The sequence below is a fragment of the Centropristis striata genome, chromosome 5, assembly GCF_030273125.1.
Source record: "Centropristis striata isolate RG_2023a ecotype Rhode Island chromosome 5, C.striata_1.0, whole genome shotgun sequence".
In the NCBI taxonomy this organism is placed as follows: domain Eukaryota; kingdom Metazoa; phylum Chordata; class Actinopteri; order Perciformes; family Serranidae; genus Centropristis; species Centropristis striata.
The window spans coordinates 2,852,697-2,867,102 of record NC_081521.1 but is presented as its reverse complement, the minus strand read 5'-3'; the positions used below and the strand labels follow the sequence as shown (position 1 = coordinate 2,867,102).

Sequence of the window (14,406 nt, the reverse complement as noted above, 5' to 3'; positions counted from 1 at the left end):
AAATCCTTAAATCCTTCCACTCTGGAGAGCTTGGAGACAGGTTGAGCGTATTGTAGAGGAGACTCAGTCAGATTAAGAATGATTAAGGCTCAGCCACTCAGCTCTGTTCACTGAAGATTTGTACTGCACTGTCTGAATGAGTGATGACTGAGCTGCACCTGTCAGCTCGGAGAGTAAGAGTGTGTAAATGCATCTGTGGGTGCACATGCATAGACGTTTGTATGCCTCTTTTCTGTGGCTGTGTTTGCATTTCCATACATATGGATGTATGTCTGTGTGGGTTTCTGTGTGAGTGTACGGCTGTGTGTTTTACAAATGTATGCATAAATGTATTTGCATGCTCCTGCAGAATGTAAGCATCTGTTTCCCGGCATGTGTGAGTTTAAATATTCTTAATGACTGAAGAAGAAGAGTCATTTTATTGTCTGCTTCTTTCTGCTAATCCCTACTCTTGTGACACACTTTGTGTGTGTGTGTGTGTGTGTGTGTGTGTGTGTGTGTTTTTAACCACAAGGAATTATTTTATGTTGAATGATTGCCATACAACTGAGCAGCGTGTGTGTGTGTGTGTGTGTTTTTTCTTGTACTTCCTACATAGTGAGGACCGGAACACATTTTTAACCAACAGAGTGAGGACATTTTTGCAAAGTGAGGACATTTCGGCCGGTCCTAAAATTAAAACTAATGAAAAATTCAAAACTATTATAACCTTGCAAGGGAATCCACTGTTCCAATGAGGGTCCTCACAAAGATAGAAGTACAAGAATGTGTGTGTGTGTGTGTGTGTGTGTGTGTGTGCGTGTGCGTGTGTGTGCGCGAGTGTGTATGCAGCTGTCTGTGTGTCAGTAGTGTGTGTGACTGTAAATGAACCACTGTGTCCCACTGCATGGTGCAGCAGCCAACATGTGCAAGCCCACACACACACACACACCCACACACACACACACACACACACACACACACACAAAGTCCAACCCTCATTCCCGTACGCCTTCAGCCTCACACAAAACACTTATTTCATTTCATCCAATTCACACACAAGTAGAAGCATGGGGTCCAATTAATTTAGATGAAATGGCATACTGTCATCACTGTCGTCCAATTATTTTTGCATAAAAGATAAAACATGACAAAATGCAATTAAAAGACATCATCCTGTGCCAGTTGAAACCTGGTGTGGGTTTAAATTGAAGAACTCACCTCACAAATAGAATGAATTAAAATGAGGGGTCTGTTATTTTATGGAAGACAAAGCTCTATCCTGATACAACTCAATTCCCCCCCAAAAGTTGGGATGCTGTGTGGATTGTTGATAAAACAATAATTGCCAATCTGTTTTGACATAAACTCAATTAAAAACTGTACAAACTCCGGTCTCAAGATCACTTTTATGGAGTCTTGCACATTGTTTTGGTCTTGGGCCTAGTTGGATTAGTCTTGAAAGGGGTCAACAATTGGTCAACTTGTTGCCTGATTGGCTGATTGGCTGATTCTACCAACATATTACATCTTTCTTATACCTTAATCAATATATTAGCATTGGAAAGACACAGTTGCCTACTATGGTCTTTGGTCTGGACTTCGTCTTTTATATGGTTGACTGCCTTTAGACTTGAGCTTGACTTGGACTTGATTTAGTTGATCTTGACCGCAGCCCTGGTCTACACTCTGTCATTGACTGACTGTCATTAACTTGCATTGTAGCAAAATCCGTGTCAGTTTCACGGAAATTTGAGTGATTCCGTGGCTATTCCACAGATTTTGAGTTAAGCGAATCCGTGGCTATTTCACGGATTCCTGTGAGACCATGTTGCTGTAACTGACCTTTTGTTTGGTTTGATTTTCTCCTTTGTTCTGGTGGGACTGGTGGCTCAGTTTTCGGTTATTTATTTCTAATACTTTTGGTTGGTCCAAGAGTCTCCCTTTCTTTTATTGATTTTGCCAGCCGACTAGACCTTTTGTTTGTTGAATTTTTTGTAATAAATCATTTTTTTGCGCCACTCCTGACTCTGGCAACTATGTTAGATACCCTTTATTGGGGGCCTTTGGTAGGGGTCGTAACATCTCTATTATCAACAAAGGATATAGATGACCCCAGCCCAAGGCAGAGAGGGGGCCATTGGTGCGGGAATGCGTAAGGGGCCCCATTTGAACTCGTGTCCCCCTGTCCATAATTCCTAACAGCCCAATGTCCCAAACTCACTTTGCTGGCAGATACATTCCTAACTCCAATGCTAGATCCAAGGTCTTTTTTTGAAATTGGATATTTTTGCAGTTTGAATTACTGTCTGTTTCCTTTCAATTTAATCAAGTTCCTCATCCTCCCCTCTGCCTCCTTGTCTTGTCTTGTCACTATCTGTGTGTTAAAAGCCAGGAGAGGAGGCTGTGAGTCGACTACAGTCTGCAGTATTAGCACCTGTCAATATTTCGCCTTTTGGAAAGTGGATTCAGAGTAGAAATCTCCTCACGTTCAAGTGTGTGTCCGCCTCCAGCCCCCATTCTCATCATATCTCCTTATTCCCCACTGTCCTCATCTGACCTGTGCTGCAACTTTAACTTTGCTACCATCTGTTGCAAGAAGCCTGGAATTTAAGTGAATTTATCAGATCAAATTCTGAATGCATACTTTTAGATATCTGTTCTGTTGCAACCAAGCAATTGGAAAACTGATTTTTAAAAAGTATTTTAAATGTCCGGTGTGGAGGATTTAGTGGCATCAAGCATTTAGGTTGCAGATTGTAATCAACTGAATTACAATCTGCAACTCCCTTCATCCTCCCTTTCCAAGCATTAAGGTGATGTAAAAAACACAAAAGGCCCTCTCTCGAATCACTCTGGACTACTTAAACATGGCGGTGCATGAGGGCCATCTCTGTAGAAAAGGATTCACTCCCTATGTCAGGGGTCTCAAACTCAAATTACCTGGGGGCCGCTGGAGGCAGTATCAAAATGACCAAAAAAAGACACAAAATTACTAAAAAATGACACAAAATGACTGAAAATGACACAAAATGACTACAAAATTACCAAAAAAGACACAAAATGACTGAAAAAACACTAAATTACTTTAAAAAGACACAAAATGATCAAAAAACACACAGAATTATCAAAATAGACACACAATTATTTAAAAAAAAAGACGCTGGAGGCAGTATCAAAATGACCAAAAAAAGTAATTAAAGGGACCTTTCACACACAACACGGTAAAGTGCCATTCATATAAAACTCACATTAAACTTTTATATCAAGGTGGGGGCCACAAAATATCGTCACGAGGGCCGCAATTGCCCCGCAGGCCGTGAGTTTGAAACCCATGGCCTATAGCCTATAAGTGTAATACCATTGCTGGTGGTATGGTTAAGTGAAATTACCCCTTTTAGTATCAAAGTACTCATCAAAAACATGCCATTTTCAACCGATGAAAGGTACTGGAAAAGCTTAAAAATGGACCTTGAAAGTGCTTGAATTTGACCAATGAAAAAGTGTACGAACCCTGACAAAGTCTCTAAAAAGAAGCCACAGTTTTAGACTTTTTAGGTCAAATATCAAAGCTACTGAATGGGATAGCACTCTGAACTGCACAACAGTCCGGGCAACTTAATATTAAGTATGTTCTAAATGTATGTCTGACTTCTTAGTATATTGTCGGCTTCAGGTCAGCTATGTTGTTTAAGCTAGAAGTTGTATTTTAGACATGCAGCAACAGTAAGAAATATAAACGTCTTAAATTGTAACAGGACATTCAAAATCGCTGAATTTATTTACCATAATTTTAAGTAACTTCAACAAACGAATGCATTATTAATATGTTTGTGAGCATAAACAATGAGATGATATATGAGTGTCTGGCAGTCTGTCGGGGAGCCTGTAGGGGATGGTACAATTATGGCCCTCAACAAGAAGCTCATACATGAAGAGAAATCATCTGATTTGAAAAAAGAAATGTTTATTATGTACTTTATTTACTTCAGCCTTGAGTCGGGGTCTCAGGACTCAGAGCCTCTCAGACTGCTGATCATGTGAGCCCTATAGGGTCGACACATGATCAACACTATGAGCTATGTTGAGGCTCAGAGGCAGCACAGCATTGATTTTTCTTCAGCACTGAAAGTCCCTGGCTAAGTCTTTTAGTTTAGTGGTAATAACCTTCCCAAGCAGGTAATGCTTTCAGTTCATTTTGTTGGTTTGTTTGTCAGCAGGATTACAGAAAACTGTCTGTATGTTGGGAGGGTGTAGCATGGGCAAATGAAGAACCCATTGAACTTTGGAGTGGATCCAATTCACTGGCATTGGATCCAATGTGGCTCAGTTGGTAGATTGGTCAACAATTTAACGGAGGGTTGGTCATTGGATCCCCAACCATGGCAGCCTACATGTATCCTTGAGCAAGATACTGAACCCCAAATGACTCTTGATCATCGTTGTGTGAATTAATTCCGAATGGTGGCAGTTGGCACCTTTTTTGGCACCTGTGCCACCAGTACGAATGTGTGTGTAGGGGTGAATGAGCGCAGTCTGTAATGTAAAGCGTTGTTTTTTGTTTTAGTAATTTCAAGTAAAAGGCTGAGAAACAGCATATGATATATAACATTTTCACCTCTAAAACATCTTCATCTTGTCTTTACAAACCACATTAAACTGCTTAAAGGCTCCCTGTGGAGTTTTTGACCCCTTGAAACGCTATGGTGCTGTTTTTCAATGATGGTCCACGTTTTGTTTTTGTTTTTTTCTTATGTACATGCACGAGGGATGCACATGAACAGTGACAGAATACACATTACTCTCAATGGCTAAGTCTTTTAGTTTTGTGGTAATAACCCTCACAAGCAGGTACTGCTTTCGGTTCTTTTTGTTGGGTTTTTTTGTCTGCAGGATTACAGAAAACTGGCTGAATGTTGGAAGGGTGTAGCATGGGCAATTGAAGAACCCATTGAACTTTGGAGTGGATCCAGTTCATGGATCTAGTTGTTTTTTGTTTTAGTGATTTCAAGTAAAAGGTTGAGAAACAGCATATCCAAGAGAATGTGCATTTCCAACACAAACAAACATTTTCATCTTGTCTTTACAAACCAATTTACTGCTTAAAGGTTCCCTGTGGAGTTTTTGACGCTATGGTGCTGTTTTTCTATGATGGTCCACAGTTTGTTTGTTTTTTTCTCATGTATGTGCACGAGGGATGCACATGAACAGTGACAGAATACACATTACTGTCAATAGTTTGACATTATTCTGCTGATGTACAGGTGACAGTAACACCTTTATTCTAAAACATAAAAAACATACTTTCAGGGAGTTATGGGCTAAAAACTTCCATGATAAAAATCCAAATGGTCTGTGAGACCATCCTGCTGGTTAAACATGGAGTTGTAAACTGAATGTGTACCCTTTAAAAGGTTGACGGCAAACAAGGTTAAAGTGCAAATAATTTAGACTTTAAGCACAGGGTGTAAAATAGCTTGGACTTTTAGCAGTGGGTGTAAAGCCCAAGTGGATTTTCAAGGCACAAGTCATCAGTTAGCTGTCTTAAGCTGTAGCTGCTGATTATGTGGAGAAAACCAAACATCTTGGTTTGCTTGCTTTTATCCAAAGGGTCATGAATGTGGGTTGATGGTACCAGGCGGTTCAATTCCAGTTCATGTCCTCAACATTTTCTCCCCTGGACTTCATCCAAAATAACTGTGTTTAAAATGGAAAGGGTATAAATGTAAATGTTTATGCTATGCCTGTGGTTTGGCTACCATTATATATGCTTTGTGTACACACAGCTTATGTATAGGCCCATGTGTTTGGACTTCTGTCTGTTCGTGCTTTAGTAGTAAATAACATTGAATAAATGCAGGATTCACATACACATGCATATAGACACAGACTGGGGCATGGATGTGAGCTCCATGATAAAGAAGTGGTGTGTATAAATTTGCCTAAGTGTCTGGCCAAGGTCTGCGCTCTGTGTGCAATCGATGTGCCAACAGCAATAAATCAGCACGGGACAGACCTGAACGCCTCAACAGCTTCATCTGATGTGGCAGGTGGGCTTCAGCATGGTCCTGACAAACACACAGACACACAGGAGTGAAGGCTGGAGATTCAAGGTTTCCTTGGTAAAAAAAAAAAATCAACATACAATTTAACAGACACTTATTGTACCGACATCATGATTACGTCAAAGTGATGGCTGAAGGCGAAACAAAGGGAAAAACTGGAGGCAAACATGGATCACTGAGAGTAGTAGGCTACATTACTTACTGACAACATAATCTTTCTTTGTTGTTGGGTGCCAGAATTGAAAAACTTTAAATTTTATTGCATGCTGCCAAAATCAGCTAAAGGTGATGAGATAAAAGAATTGGACTGAGGCAATCACCAAAAATGCCCATGTTACTGGGTTTAGTGTTAAGGCTAGGGTTAGGGTTAAATAAAGTTTTGTCTGTTGAAGGTATAGACACATGTCTGTGTAGATATAAGATTTGTCATGTCAACCTAACATCAATCAGAAATTGTAGAAATTAGAGGAACACCAGTAAGTGATTTCTCTCTCTGTTAGCACAATATGCTAGCTAATTTTTTAGCTAGTTGTATGACCAGAGACAAAACATGCTATTCGCTAGGTAGAACTTAGGGTCTTAAGACACAAAACTCACATTCTATTATTTGTATTTCAAGTCTTGTATGTGACCATTGAGGAGTTTCTCTTCACGCATAGTTTCTCTGTCAGGTTGGAGTAAAACTCTGGCTAGCTCACCATAGCTAACGTTAACGCTAAGTCATGTAGGACACGGCCAATCTAGTCCTGTTGTTAAAGGGGCTTATAACCACACAATTATAACTTGAATTGTCGGAGGTTTTGATAAGGATTATATGCACCACAGCAGGAACAATATATGTTTCCTAATAAAATATTCCATCCAATTTCTCTCGAGTCCACAGTCACCTTTCCAACTAATATCTTCATCCATAGCGTACTGTTTCCTTTCTTTTGATTGAATTGAAACATTAAAGCAAAACTTTAAAATCATAAACTTTTTATTCTCATACAGTTCCTCTTTCCTTCCATGTCTTTGTCCCAGTTTAGTCAAACAGCTCCCGACACCATCATCTCTCAGCTCAACTGGCTATACTTCAGCTATATGTCCGCTGATTCCATGTGTGCTGCTTTACTTATTTATAGAATTTGCAAAATACATCAGAGAAGGTGAGATGAAAATGCTACTGAAATAGCCATCTTATGATGTCAGATTTAAATTATCTCTTCTTCTTGTCTGCTCAAGTGTGTACATTCTTGTGTTGATCCATTGTGCACATGCATGGGTGGTGCAGGAGTGTGTGTGTGTGTGTGTGTGGTGAGATGTGATGAAGTCAGAAGGATCTGTGAGAGTGTATTAGACTCTGTGGACCACATACTGTATGTGTGTGTTGTATGTTCACATTACAGTATGTGCATTTGTGTGCTGCGTCCAAGATGCTAACAGTAGCCGTATTGTCCTGATGGGACAGACAGCAGCATCGTCATCTGGGCCACTGTAATCATGGCTGGGCTGGAGATGAAAGACACTATTGACCAGCAGTGAAGTGTCTGAGAGAGAGAGAGAGTGAGAGAGAGAGAGAGAGAGAGAGAGAGAGAGAGAGAGAGGAATGTAATGAAAGGGAGGAATGAGAAACAGCAGCAGAAATAAGAGACGAGAATAGTTTGCTGACCAAACTCCATTATGAACCAAGCCTTCGCCTTTGTGCTCTTTATTTAGCCGAGCATAAACCAATGAACTAATGAAAACAAGGTTGGACATTGTGTGGATATGTGGTTGGTTTGAAACAGTTCCTAATGATGACAGTAGCATTTTCCACCATTACTTTGTCTCTGTGACAATGATAGATGATGGTTTGACACATGTTTTGGAAGGAGACGTCAGTAAATGTGATGTTGTTTTGACAGAGTTGAGTCCATGGATGTTGTGTGAGAACTGGATAGCCTGTTTGGTCATTCCAGTGTTTATTTTGGTATTTTTTAAGGCTTTAGTCTAAGTAGTTTTAGCCTTAGTCCGAAGCAGAAATCAGAAAGCCTTTATTGTCATTGCACAGGGTAGTGCAACGAAATTTGCCATCAACCCGTCCAAAACGTATAAAACACACAAACAATATGACAGAGGTGAACAGGACAGGAAGACAGAGATGAAGAGAAAGAAATACAGCACCACGTGAGGGGAGGAAAGGAGGAAAAAACAATGGGGAAAAAAACTATTTAGTCATTTTTATCCTTTAATTGTAGTTGTAGTAGAAGACAAAATGTTTCAGTGTAACTGTATCCCAAGTCGGACACCGTTCAGCTAAGATTCTATCAAAATTTCACATGAACTACTAATAAAAATGATCATGTTATACTTCAAATTAATTTAATGGTTTGAAACTAGAGTCTAACTTCTTATCTTTTGAACCGTATATTGTTTTAACTGTGTACGTTAGCCTCGGGTTTACCAGAGTCGGCACATTTCAATCAACTTGTAGTCAGATTTTTAATTAATCTTGTCCTAGTACCATGTCAAATGTCTAAATGGTTAAGTTTTAGGACAAATTTCATCACTGTTGCTTGTTAATAATTGGAGGAAATGAGTGTGACAGATTCCCCTGGTCTCCTTTTGTCAACATCATCTCCTCGTCCGAATATTTTTACATGTCGCCGCGGTGCATTCTGGGATATAAACCCAAGTATGTAGTGACTCTGAACCGGGAAAAGCAGATATTTAAAAAATGGCTGTATGGAGAATAGATGGATGATGCATCTCCCTTTCTTTTTTCCTTAAGTTTTAAAAAAAAGATAGTTTTCACTTATCGAAATCTTTGCCACCATCTCCACTGCCTCTATATTGAACTGGTATGAAGCCAAATAGCTTTCACTTCTTTCTCCCGTTCACTGTCTCTCCCATTTTATCGTGTTGGAGAGGTTCTGTCCCTCTCTTCCCTTTTCTTTTGTAGAAGCAGGCTGCTTGAATTTTCTGCTCTGTTGCTCTCTTGTAAATATACTATAGGATTCTCCCTGCAGTGCTTTTTGTAATTTATTGATGTTTACCTGCTATCACGATGCTGCACATCACAGTCTCAGTGGCATAGGTCTACTTTTTAAATGTGTTGCATTCACATATTTTAAAGAACATCTGCATATGTTCTTATTTGCATGCAACCCTGTGTCACAGGTTGCTTTTTTGTGTGTGCTTTTGAAGTGTATTTTCATGTGTGTATGCTCACATTGTCTGCTGGATCCTTTAATACCTCCAGACAATCAATACACAGAGGAGCGATGTTTGGCCCTGTCTTCTTTTAAAAGATGCACTCCACAGAGTGGTGCGAGCCAAGAGTCGAGAAGTCAATAAAACAAAGCCGATAGTGCCCTCATTTGTTTTTTTTGGACTTCACCATCGAGGCCTCTGAGTCTGAGTCCGTGGGCGAATATTTAGTATCTTGTCATTTCGATACAAACAAATGAATCCTTCCTGTCAGATCTCTGGAAGTGCAAAGCATAAAGTCCACGGAATGTATTGACATCTGTGTTTGCTAAGATTTTGTTTGTTTCTTTTTCTCAGGGCTGGTGGCGGACGAGGCTGAGGATCAGGGGATGAGGTTATAAAAACAACAGCGGAGGAAAAAAGGAAAAAAGAAAAGAACGAGGGAGTCGATTGCTCGGAAACTCTTCTTTTTTGTATCATCATACCCTGCGGTCCTAAAAGGCACTGACTGACCCCGAAGAGGATTACACACTCAAAAATACACACCCACACCCACTCGCTCACACCTCCCCTCCCCTTCACCGTCATGTCCTCCCACCTCAACCCACCCATTCTTACCCTCCCCATCCTCTTCCTCCTCCTCTCCCTGCCCTCCTCCACTCCCTCCTCCTCCTCCCTCCTCTCCTTCTTCCCACCGGAAGGAGGTCTCACACATTTGGTGGTTCACAACAAAACGGGTGAGGTCTACCTGGGCGCCGTCAACTGGATCTACAAGCTGTCAAGCAATCTGACCAAGCTACGAAGCCACGTCACTGGCCCGGTAACGGACAACCCTCGCTGTTACCCTCCGCCAGGAGTCCAGTCCTGCCCCCACGAGCTGATCCAGACCTCTAACGTCAATAAACTCCTGCTTCTGGATGCGGCCCACAACCGTTTAATTGCCTGTGGGAGTACCTCCCAGGGAATATGCCAGTTCCTGCGTCTGGATGATTTGTTCAAGCTTGGCGAGCCGCACCACCGTAAAGAGCACTATCTATCCAGTGTTGCTGAGGCGGGCACCATGTCCGGAGTTGTCATTTCCCCGGATCTTTTCGGCGGAGGTGGGAAACTGTTTGTCGGCACTCCAATCGACGGGAAATCTGAGTACTTCCCAACTCTGTCGAGCCGCAAGTTGATGTCCAACGAGGAGAACGCCGACATGTTCAGCTTCGTCTACCAGGACGAGTTCGTCTCGTCCCAGCTGAAGATTCCCTCGGACACGCTTTCCAAGTTCCCGGCGTTCGACATCTACTACATCTACGGCTTCAACAGCGAGCAGTTTGTGTATTATCTCACGTTGCAGCTCGACACGCAGCTCACCTCGCCGGACGCGAGCAGCGAGCAATTCTTCACCTCTAAAATCGTCCGCCTGTGCGTCGACGATCCCAAGTTCTACTCGTATGTCGAGTTCCCAATTGGCTGCACCAAGGACGGAGTGGAGTACCGCTTGGTTCAGGATGCTTATTTGGCCCGGCCGGGGACCCGTTTGGCTCGTTCGCTTGGTATTCAAGAGCACGAGGAGGTTCTGTTTACTGTATTCGCCCAGGGTCAGAAGAACAGAGCCAAGCCGCCCAAGGAGTCGGCTTTGTGTCTGTTCACAATGAGACGGATAAAGGAGAAGATTAAAGAGAGGATTCAGTCGTGCTACAGAGGCGAGGGGAAACTCTCCCTTCCTTGGCTGCTGAACAAGGAGCTGGCGTGCATCAACTCGGTGAGTGTTTGACTCAGTTGCTCCCAGAAGTGTTTTTATCATCATCAGTAGTCATGAAAATTATGTTATTCCTGATTGGTGTTGGCTTCCGGATGTGTGTGCATGTGTTTGGATAGAGTTGAAAAGAGAAAATGGGCTAATTTGCTTCACTTTAAGTTTCAAGTTGAGTTTGTATTTCCCGGAATAAGGTTGGGTTGAATAGCTTGTCTTAACCTTGAACCTTGCCAAAAGCATTTTAGTGGTCATGGGTTTTGGGTGTGTTCTTATTAAGCATGTCTGGAGAGGCACTTTCCAGAAGAATTTACCCTAATAATTGAGTTTGTCTGTCTATATAGGTGAGACATGTCATGTTTTGTGGCTTAAAAGGAGACATATTGTGTGTTTTTTTCAGTTGTTTTGCACATACATACAGGAAAAACCCCCGAATGGCACTGTTTGGGATGAATTCCATCAATAACTTAATGTTTAACGGAAATTCCCGGAAATGTAATACATTTTGACGCCATTGCCAAAGCCAAAATCCCCACCCTGGCAGAATGGCAGGTCACCAAAAACTTGTGCTTGTGCTTATATTTGAGTTTCCCTGGTCAACCTGTAAGTGGAAAGTATGAATCCTGACAAATTTCTAAATACAACAAAAGTCATATTTTCCATTAAAGTTTGGGCCAAAACCACCAAAGTTTGGGTGCGATTGCACATTTTGTACCACATGGAATAAATGCTGTGTCAGTGGCTTTTATAACCAGGCATTATAGCACTATGGGAGAGTTTATTAATGCTCAGAGCAGGGGAAGGCGACCTGTGGCTCTGTAGGCCCTCTGCAATGGCTCCCTGTCATTCCTGTTGGCCTAAGATGATTTTTTTAGTACTTAATTGTAAAAAAGTTTATCCTATATACAAAATAACAGAATATACAGAAAGTTTAGACAGTTCAGTTTTTTAACATCCATTGACTTCATGAAAAATCTCAACAGTTGCAAAATACAAAAAATGTACTCTTGACTCTTGAGTATTAGCAAATAATAAAAAAATAACCATCTAGGGGGGCATTTTTTAAGTAAAATGCATCAATCTCATCCAATTTGAGAGCTAAACATATTTCACAGTCAACAGGGCTTTCTACTACGCTGTTTAAAAAAACTGTTGTTTTTACTGTAAAAAAACAGCAGCTGTGGTTGCCAGAACTTTACCGAAATAAGTACGGTGCAACTTTTTCTAATATTACGGTAAAATGACATTAGCACTGTTGAAGAAACGCTGTTCTGCCATATGATTGAAATACTTTATATATACAATGTGTCAATGTGTCCGGTAGATTTTATTTTTGGCTATAAATGTCTCTTTTGACTGAAAGTATGAGTGGCAGGATTTACCAGTACATACAGTAGTATATCCACCTCTAATACAGTGAATTTACTTCTGATTGTGAAGTAATGTGGTTAAAAAGTAGACTGCTCATCCAGCCTGAGGACAGGACAGCTGTCTGCTCGCCCCTGTCTGTTTTTTAGGAATAATCCAGACTGTCCACAGGTTGTAGGTTCATTTTCCTCATAGATGAGCTGGCCTGAGGGTTCCTGAGAGACATGTGAGTGTGTGTGTGTGTGTCACAGACATGTCACACACACACACACGCACACACACTCGGCCCTGTATCCTCATGAATAATTCACCTGCTCTCACCTTCTGTTATTCAGTCGCTGCTCCATAACAACCTGCCATAAATCTGCGGACTACTCTCCACCTCTCTGTCTCCATCTTCTCTTCCTCTCTCTGCTATCTTCTCTTTCGCTCCAAAGCACCACGCTTTGCATAAAGATTTCTTTTCATTTTGCTAACCCCGTTCTCCCTCTGCTCCCTCTTTTATCTCCCTCTTTCTCGCTTTGCTTCTTCCCTCCCTGACCTCTTTTCCTTTGCCTTTCATTTTTAACCTTTAACCTCTATATTTTTTACATTCTTCCTCCTTTTTTCTCTCCTCTTCAGCTTCCTCCTGCTCGTCCCTTCGCTCTCTCAAGCCTTTTGCTCTTTGGCCATCTCTCTCTGCCCTCTCCTTGACTTCCCACTGAGTGATGAGGTGTAGAGTGACTTAGTGTTTTAAAGCCAGCGCCGGGATGTGATCAGAAAATACAATGTGGAGGGAACTACGGTGGCCCTGAGAGCTCACAGGGCTGCAATTTAAGAGAACACATGCAAATACAAAAAAATACAAGTAAACAGAGAAAACATCTTCATCAATCTGACAACACAAGAGCAGCATTTAGAAAACGCTGCAAAGACCACAACACAACAGAAGTGTTTCCAGAGGACACTTAAAAGTGATGCACACGTCTGGACACGCTGGATATTATCACAAGCGTTATTTTATGATAATGATAAGAAATTATATTAACCCTTAAAACAAGATAAATTAAAGCTGCCAGCAGTGATGAACTGGCCCGAGCAGAGTGACCTGATGATTATTTGTTTCTTACCAAGATAAAAAAAACTTTTTGTCTTTTGTGTCTTTTTTTTTTTGGTGATTTTTTTTTATCTTTTTGTGTCTTTTTTTTTTTTCTTTTTTTTTCTTTTTTGGTGATGTTTTATCTTTTTATGTCTTTTTTTGTGATTTTATGTCTTTTGCTTCTTTTTTGGTCATTGTATGTCTTTTTGTGTCTTTTTTTAGTCTTGTTATGTCTTTTTACATCTTCTTTTGGTCACAAAATGACCAAAAAAGACAAAAAATGTACAAAAAAGATACAATTAAAGCTGCAATCAGCGATGAACTGGCCCGAGCAGAGTGACCTGACAATTATTTGTTTCTTACCAAGAAAAAAACTAATTTTGATTTAGAAGTGTTCATTTCCTATTTTAAGTGTTCAACATGCGTATTTCTAGATTTAATAATCTTAATTTAAGAAATCTTGTCAAGGTAAATTATCTGTCCATGCAGCAAGATCATTTCCCTCAGATTTAGTGTTTTATCTGGTTTTTAGACACACCTTTTTTGCAGTAATTGTGATGTGATGTCTTCTATAAAAACCGTTAAGAAGCCGAGCTGCTGCGTTCTGAACCACCTAGTGACTGTTTGTCGTGTTGTATTGGTGCAGCCTCTCTCTTTCCTAACGTGCTGCTGAAAAGTCAGCATGTTTCCTTGTTAGGTTAAAGTTGGCAATATGCATTTCCAAATAAGTGAATCACATCCAGCATGTTCTTGTAATATTTGCTAATTAAATGAGAACGTTTCATGAGAGCGTCCTGACAGTAACAGGCCTGTCACCAGCCAGCGGAGCGGCTCCATGTGTTCCTGTAGTATAAAGCTACTGTATGTGCATGGCATTATGCTAATGAGCGCCATTACATGATCGTCCTTTATGGCCATCTGTCGTCGTGCCTGCGATCGATCAAGGTCGTGTCAGCTCCAGCTTGCTGTGGGACGCCGCTGTGATGAATTTATCATCTACTCGT

At 41.0% G+C, this 14,406-nt stretch overlaps 1 protein-coding gene across 2 annotated transcripts in view; it reads left to right on the top strand.

Moving 5' to 3' along the window:
• Window positions 1–14,406, top strand: part of LOC131971589 (plexin-A1-like) — a 409,823-nt gene that overhangs the window by 44,847 nt on the left and 350,570 nt on the right. Inside the window, exon 2 of one of the 2 annotated variants that reach the window (XM_059333098.1) lies at window positions 9,573–10,965. In XM_059333098.1, coding sequence (XP_059189081.1) covers window positions 9,802–10,965 — 1,164 coding nt within the window. In that variant the 5' untranslated portion in view covers window positions 9,573–9,801. Of the gene's footprint in view, window positions 1–9,396; window positions 10,966–14,406 lie in introns of those variants that run through there. The other variant, XM_059333099.1, reaches the window with a different exon arrangement.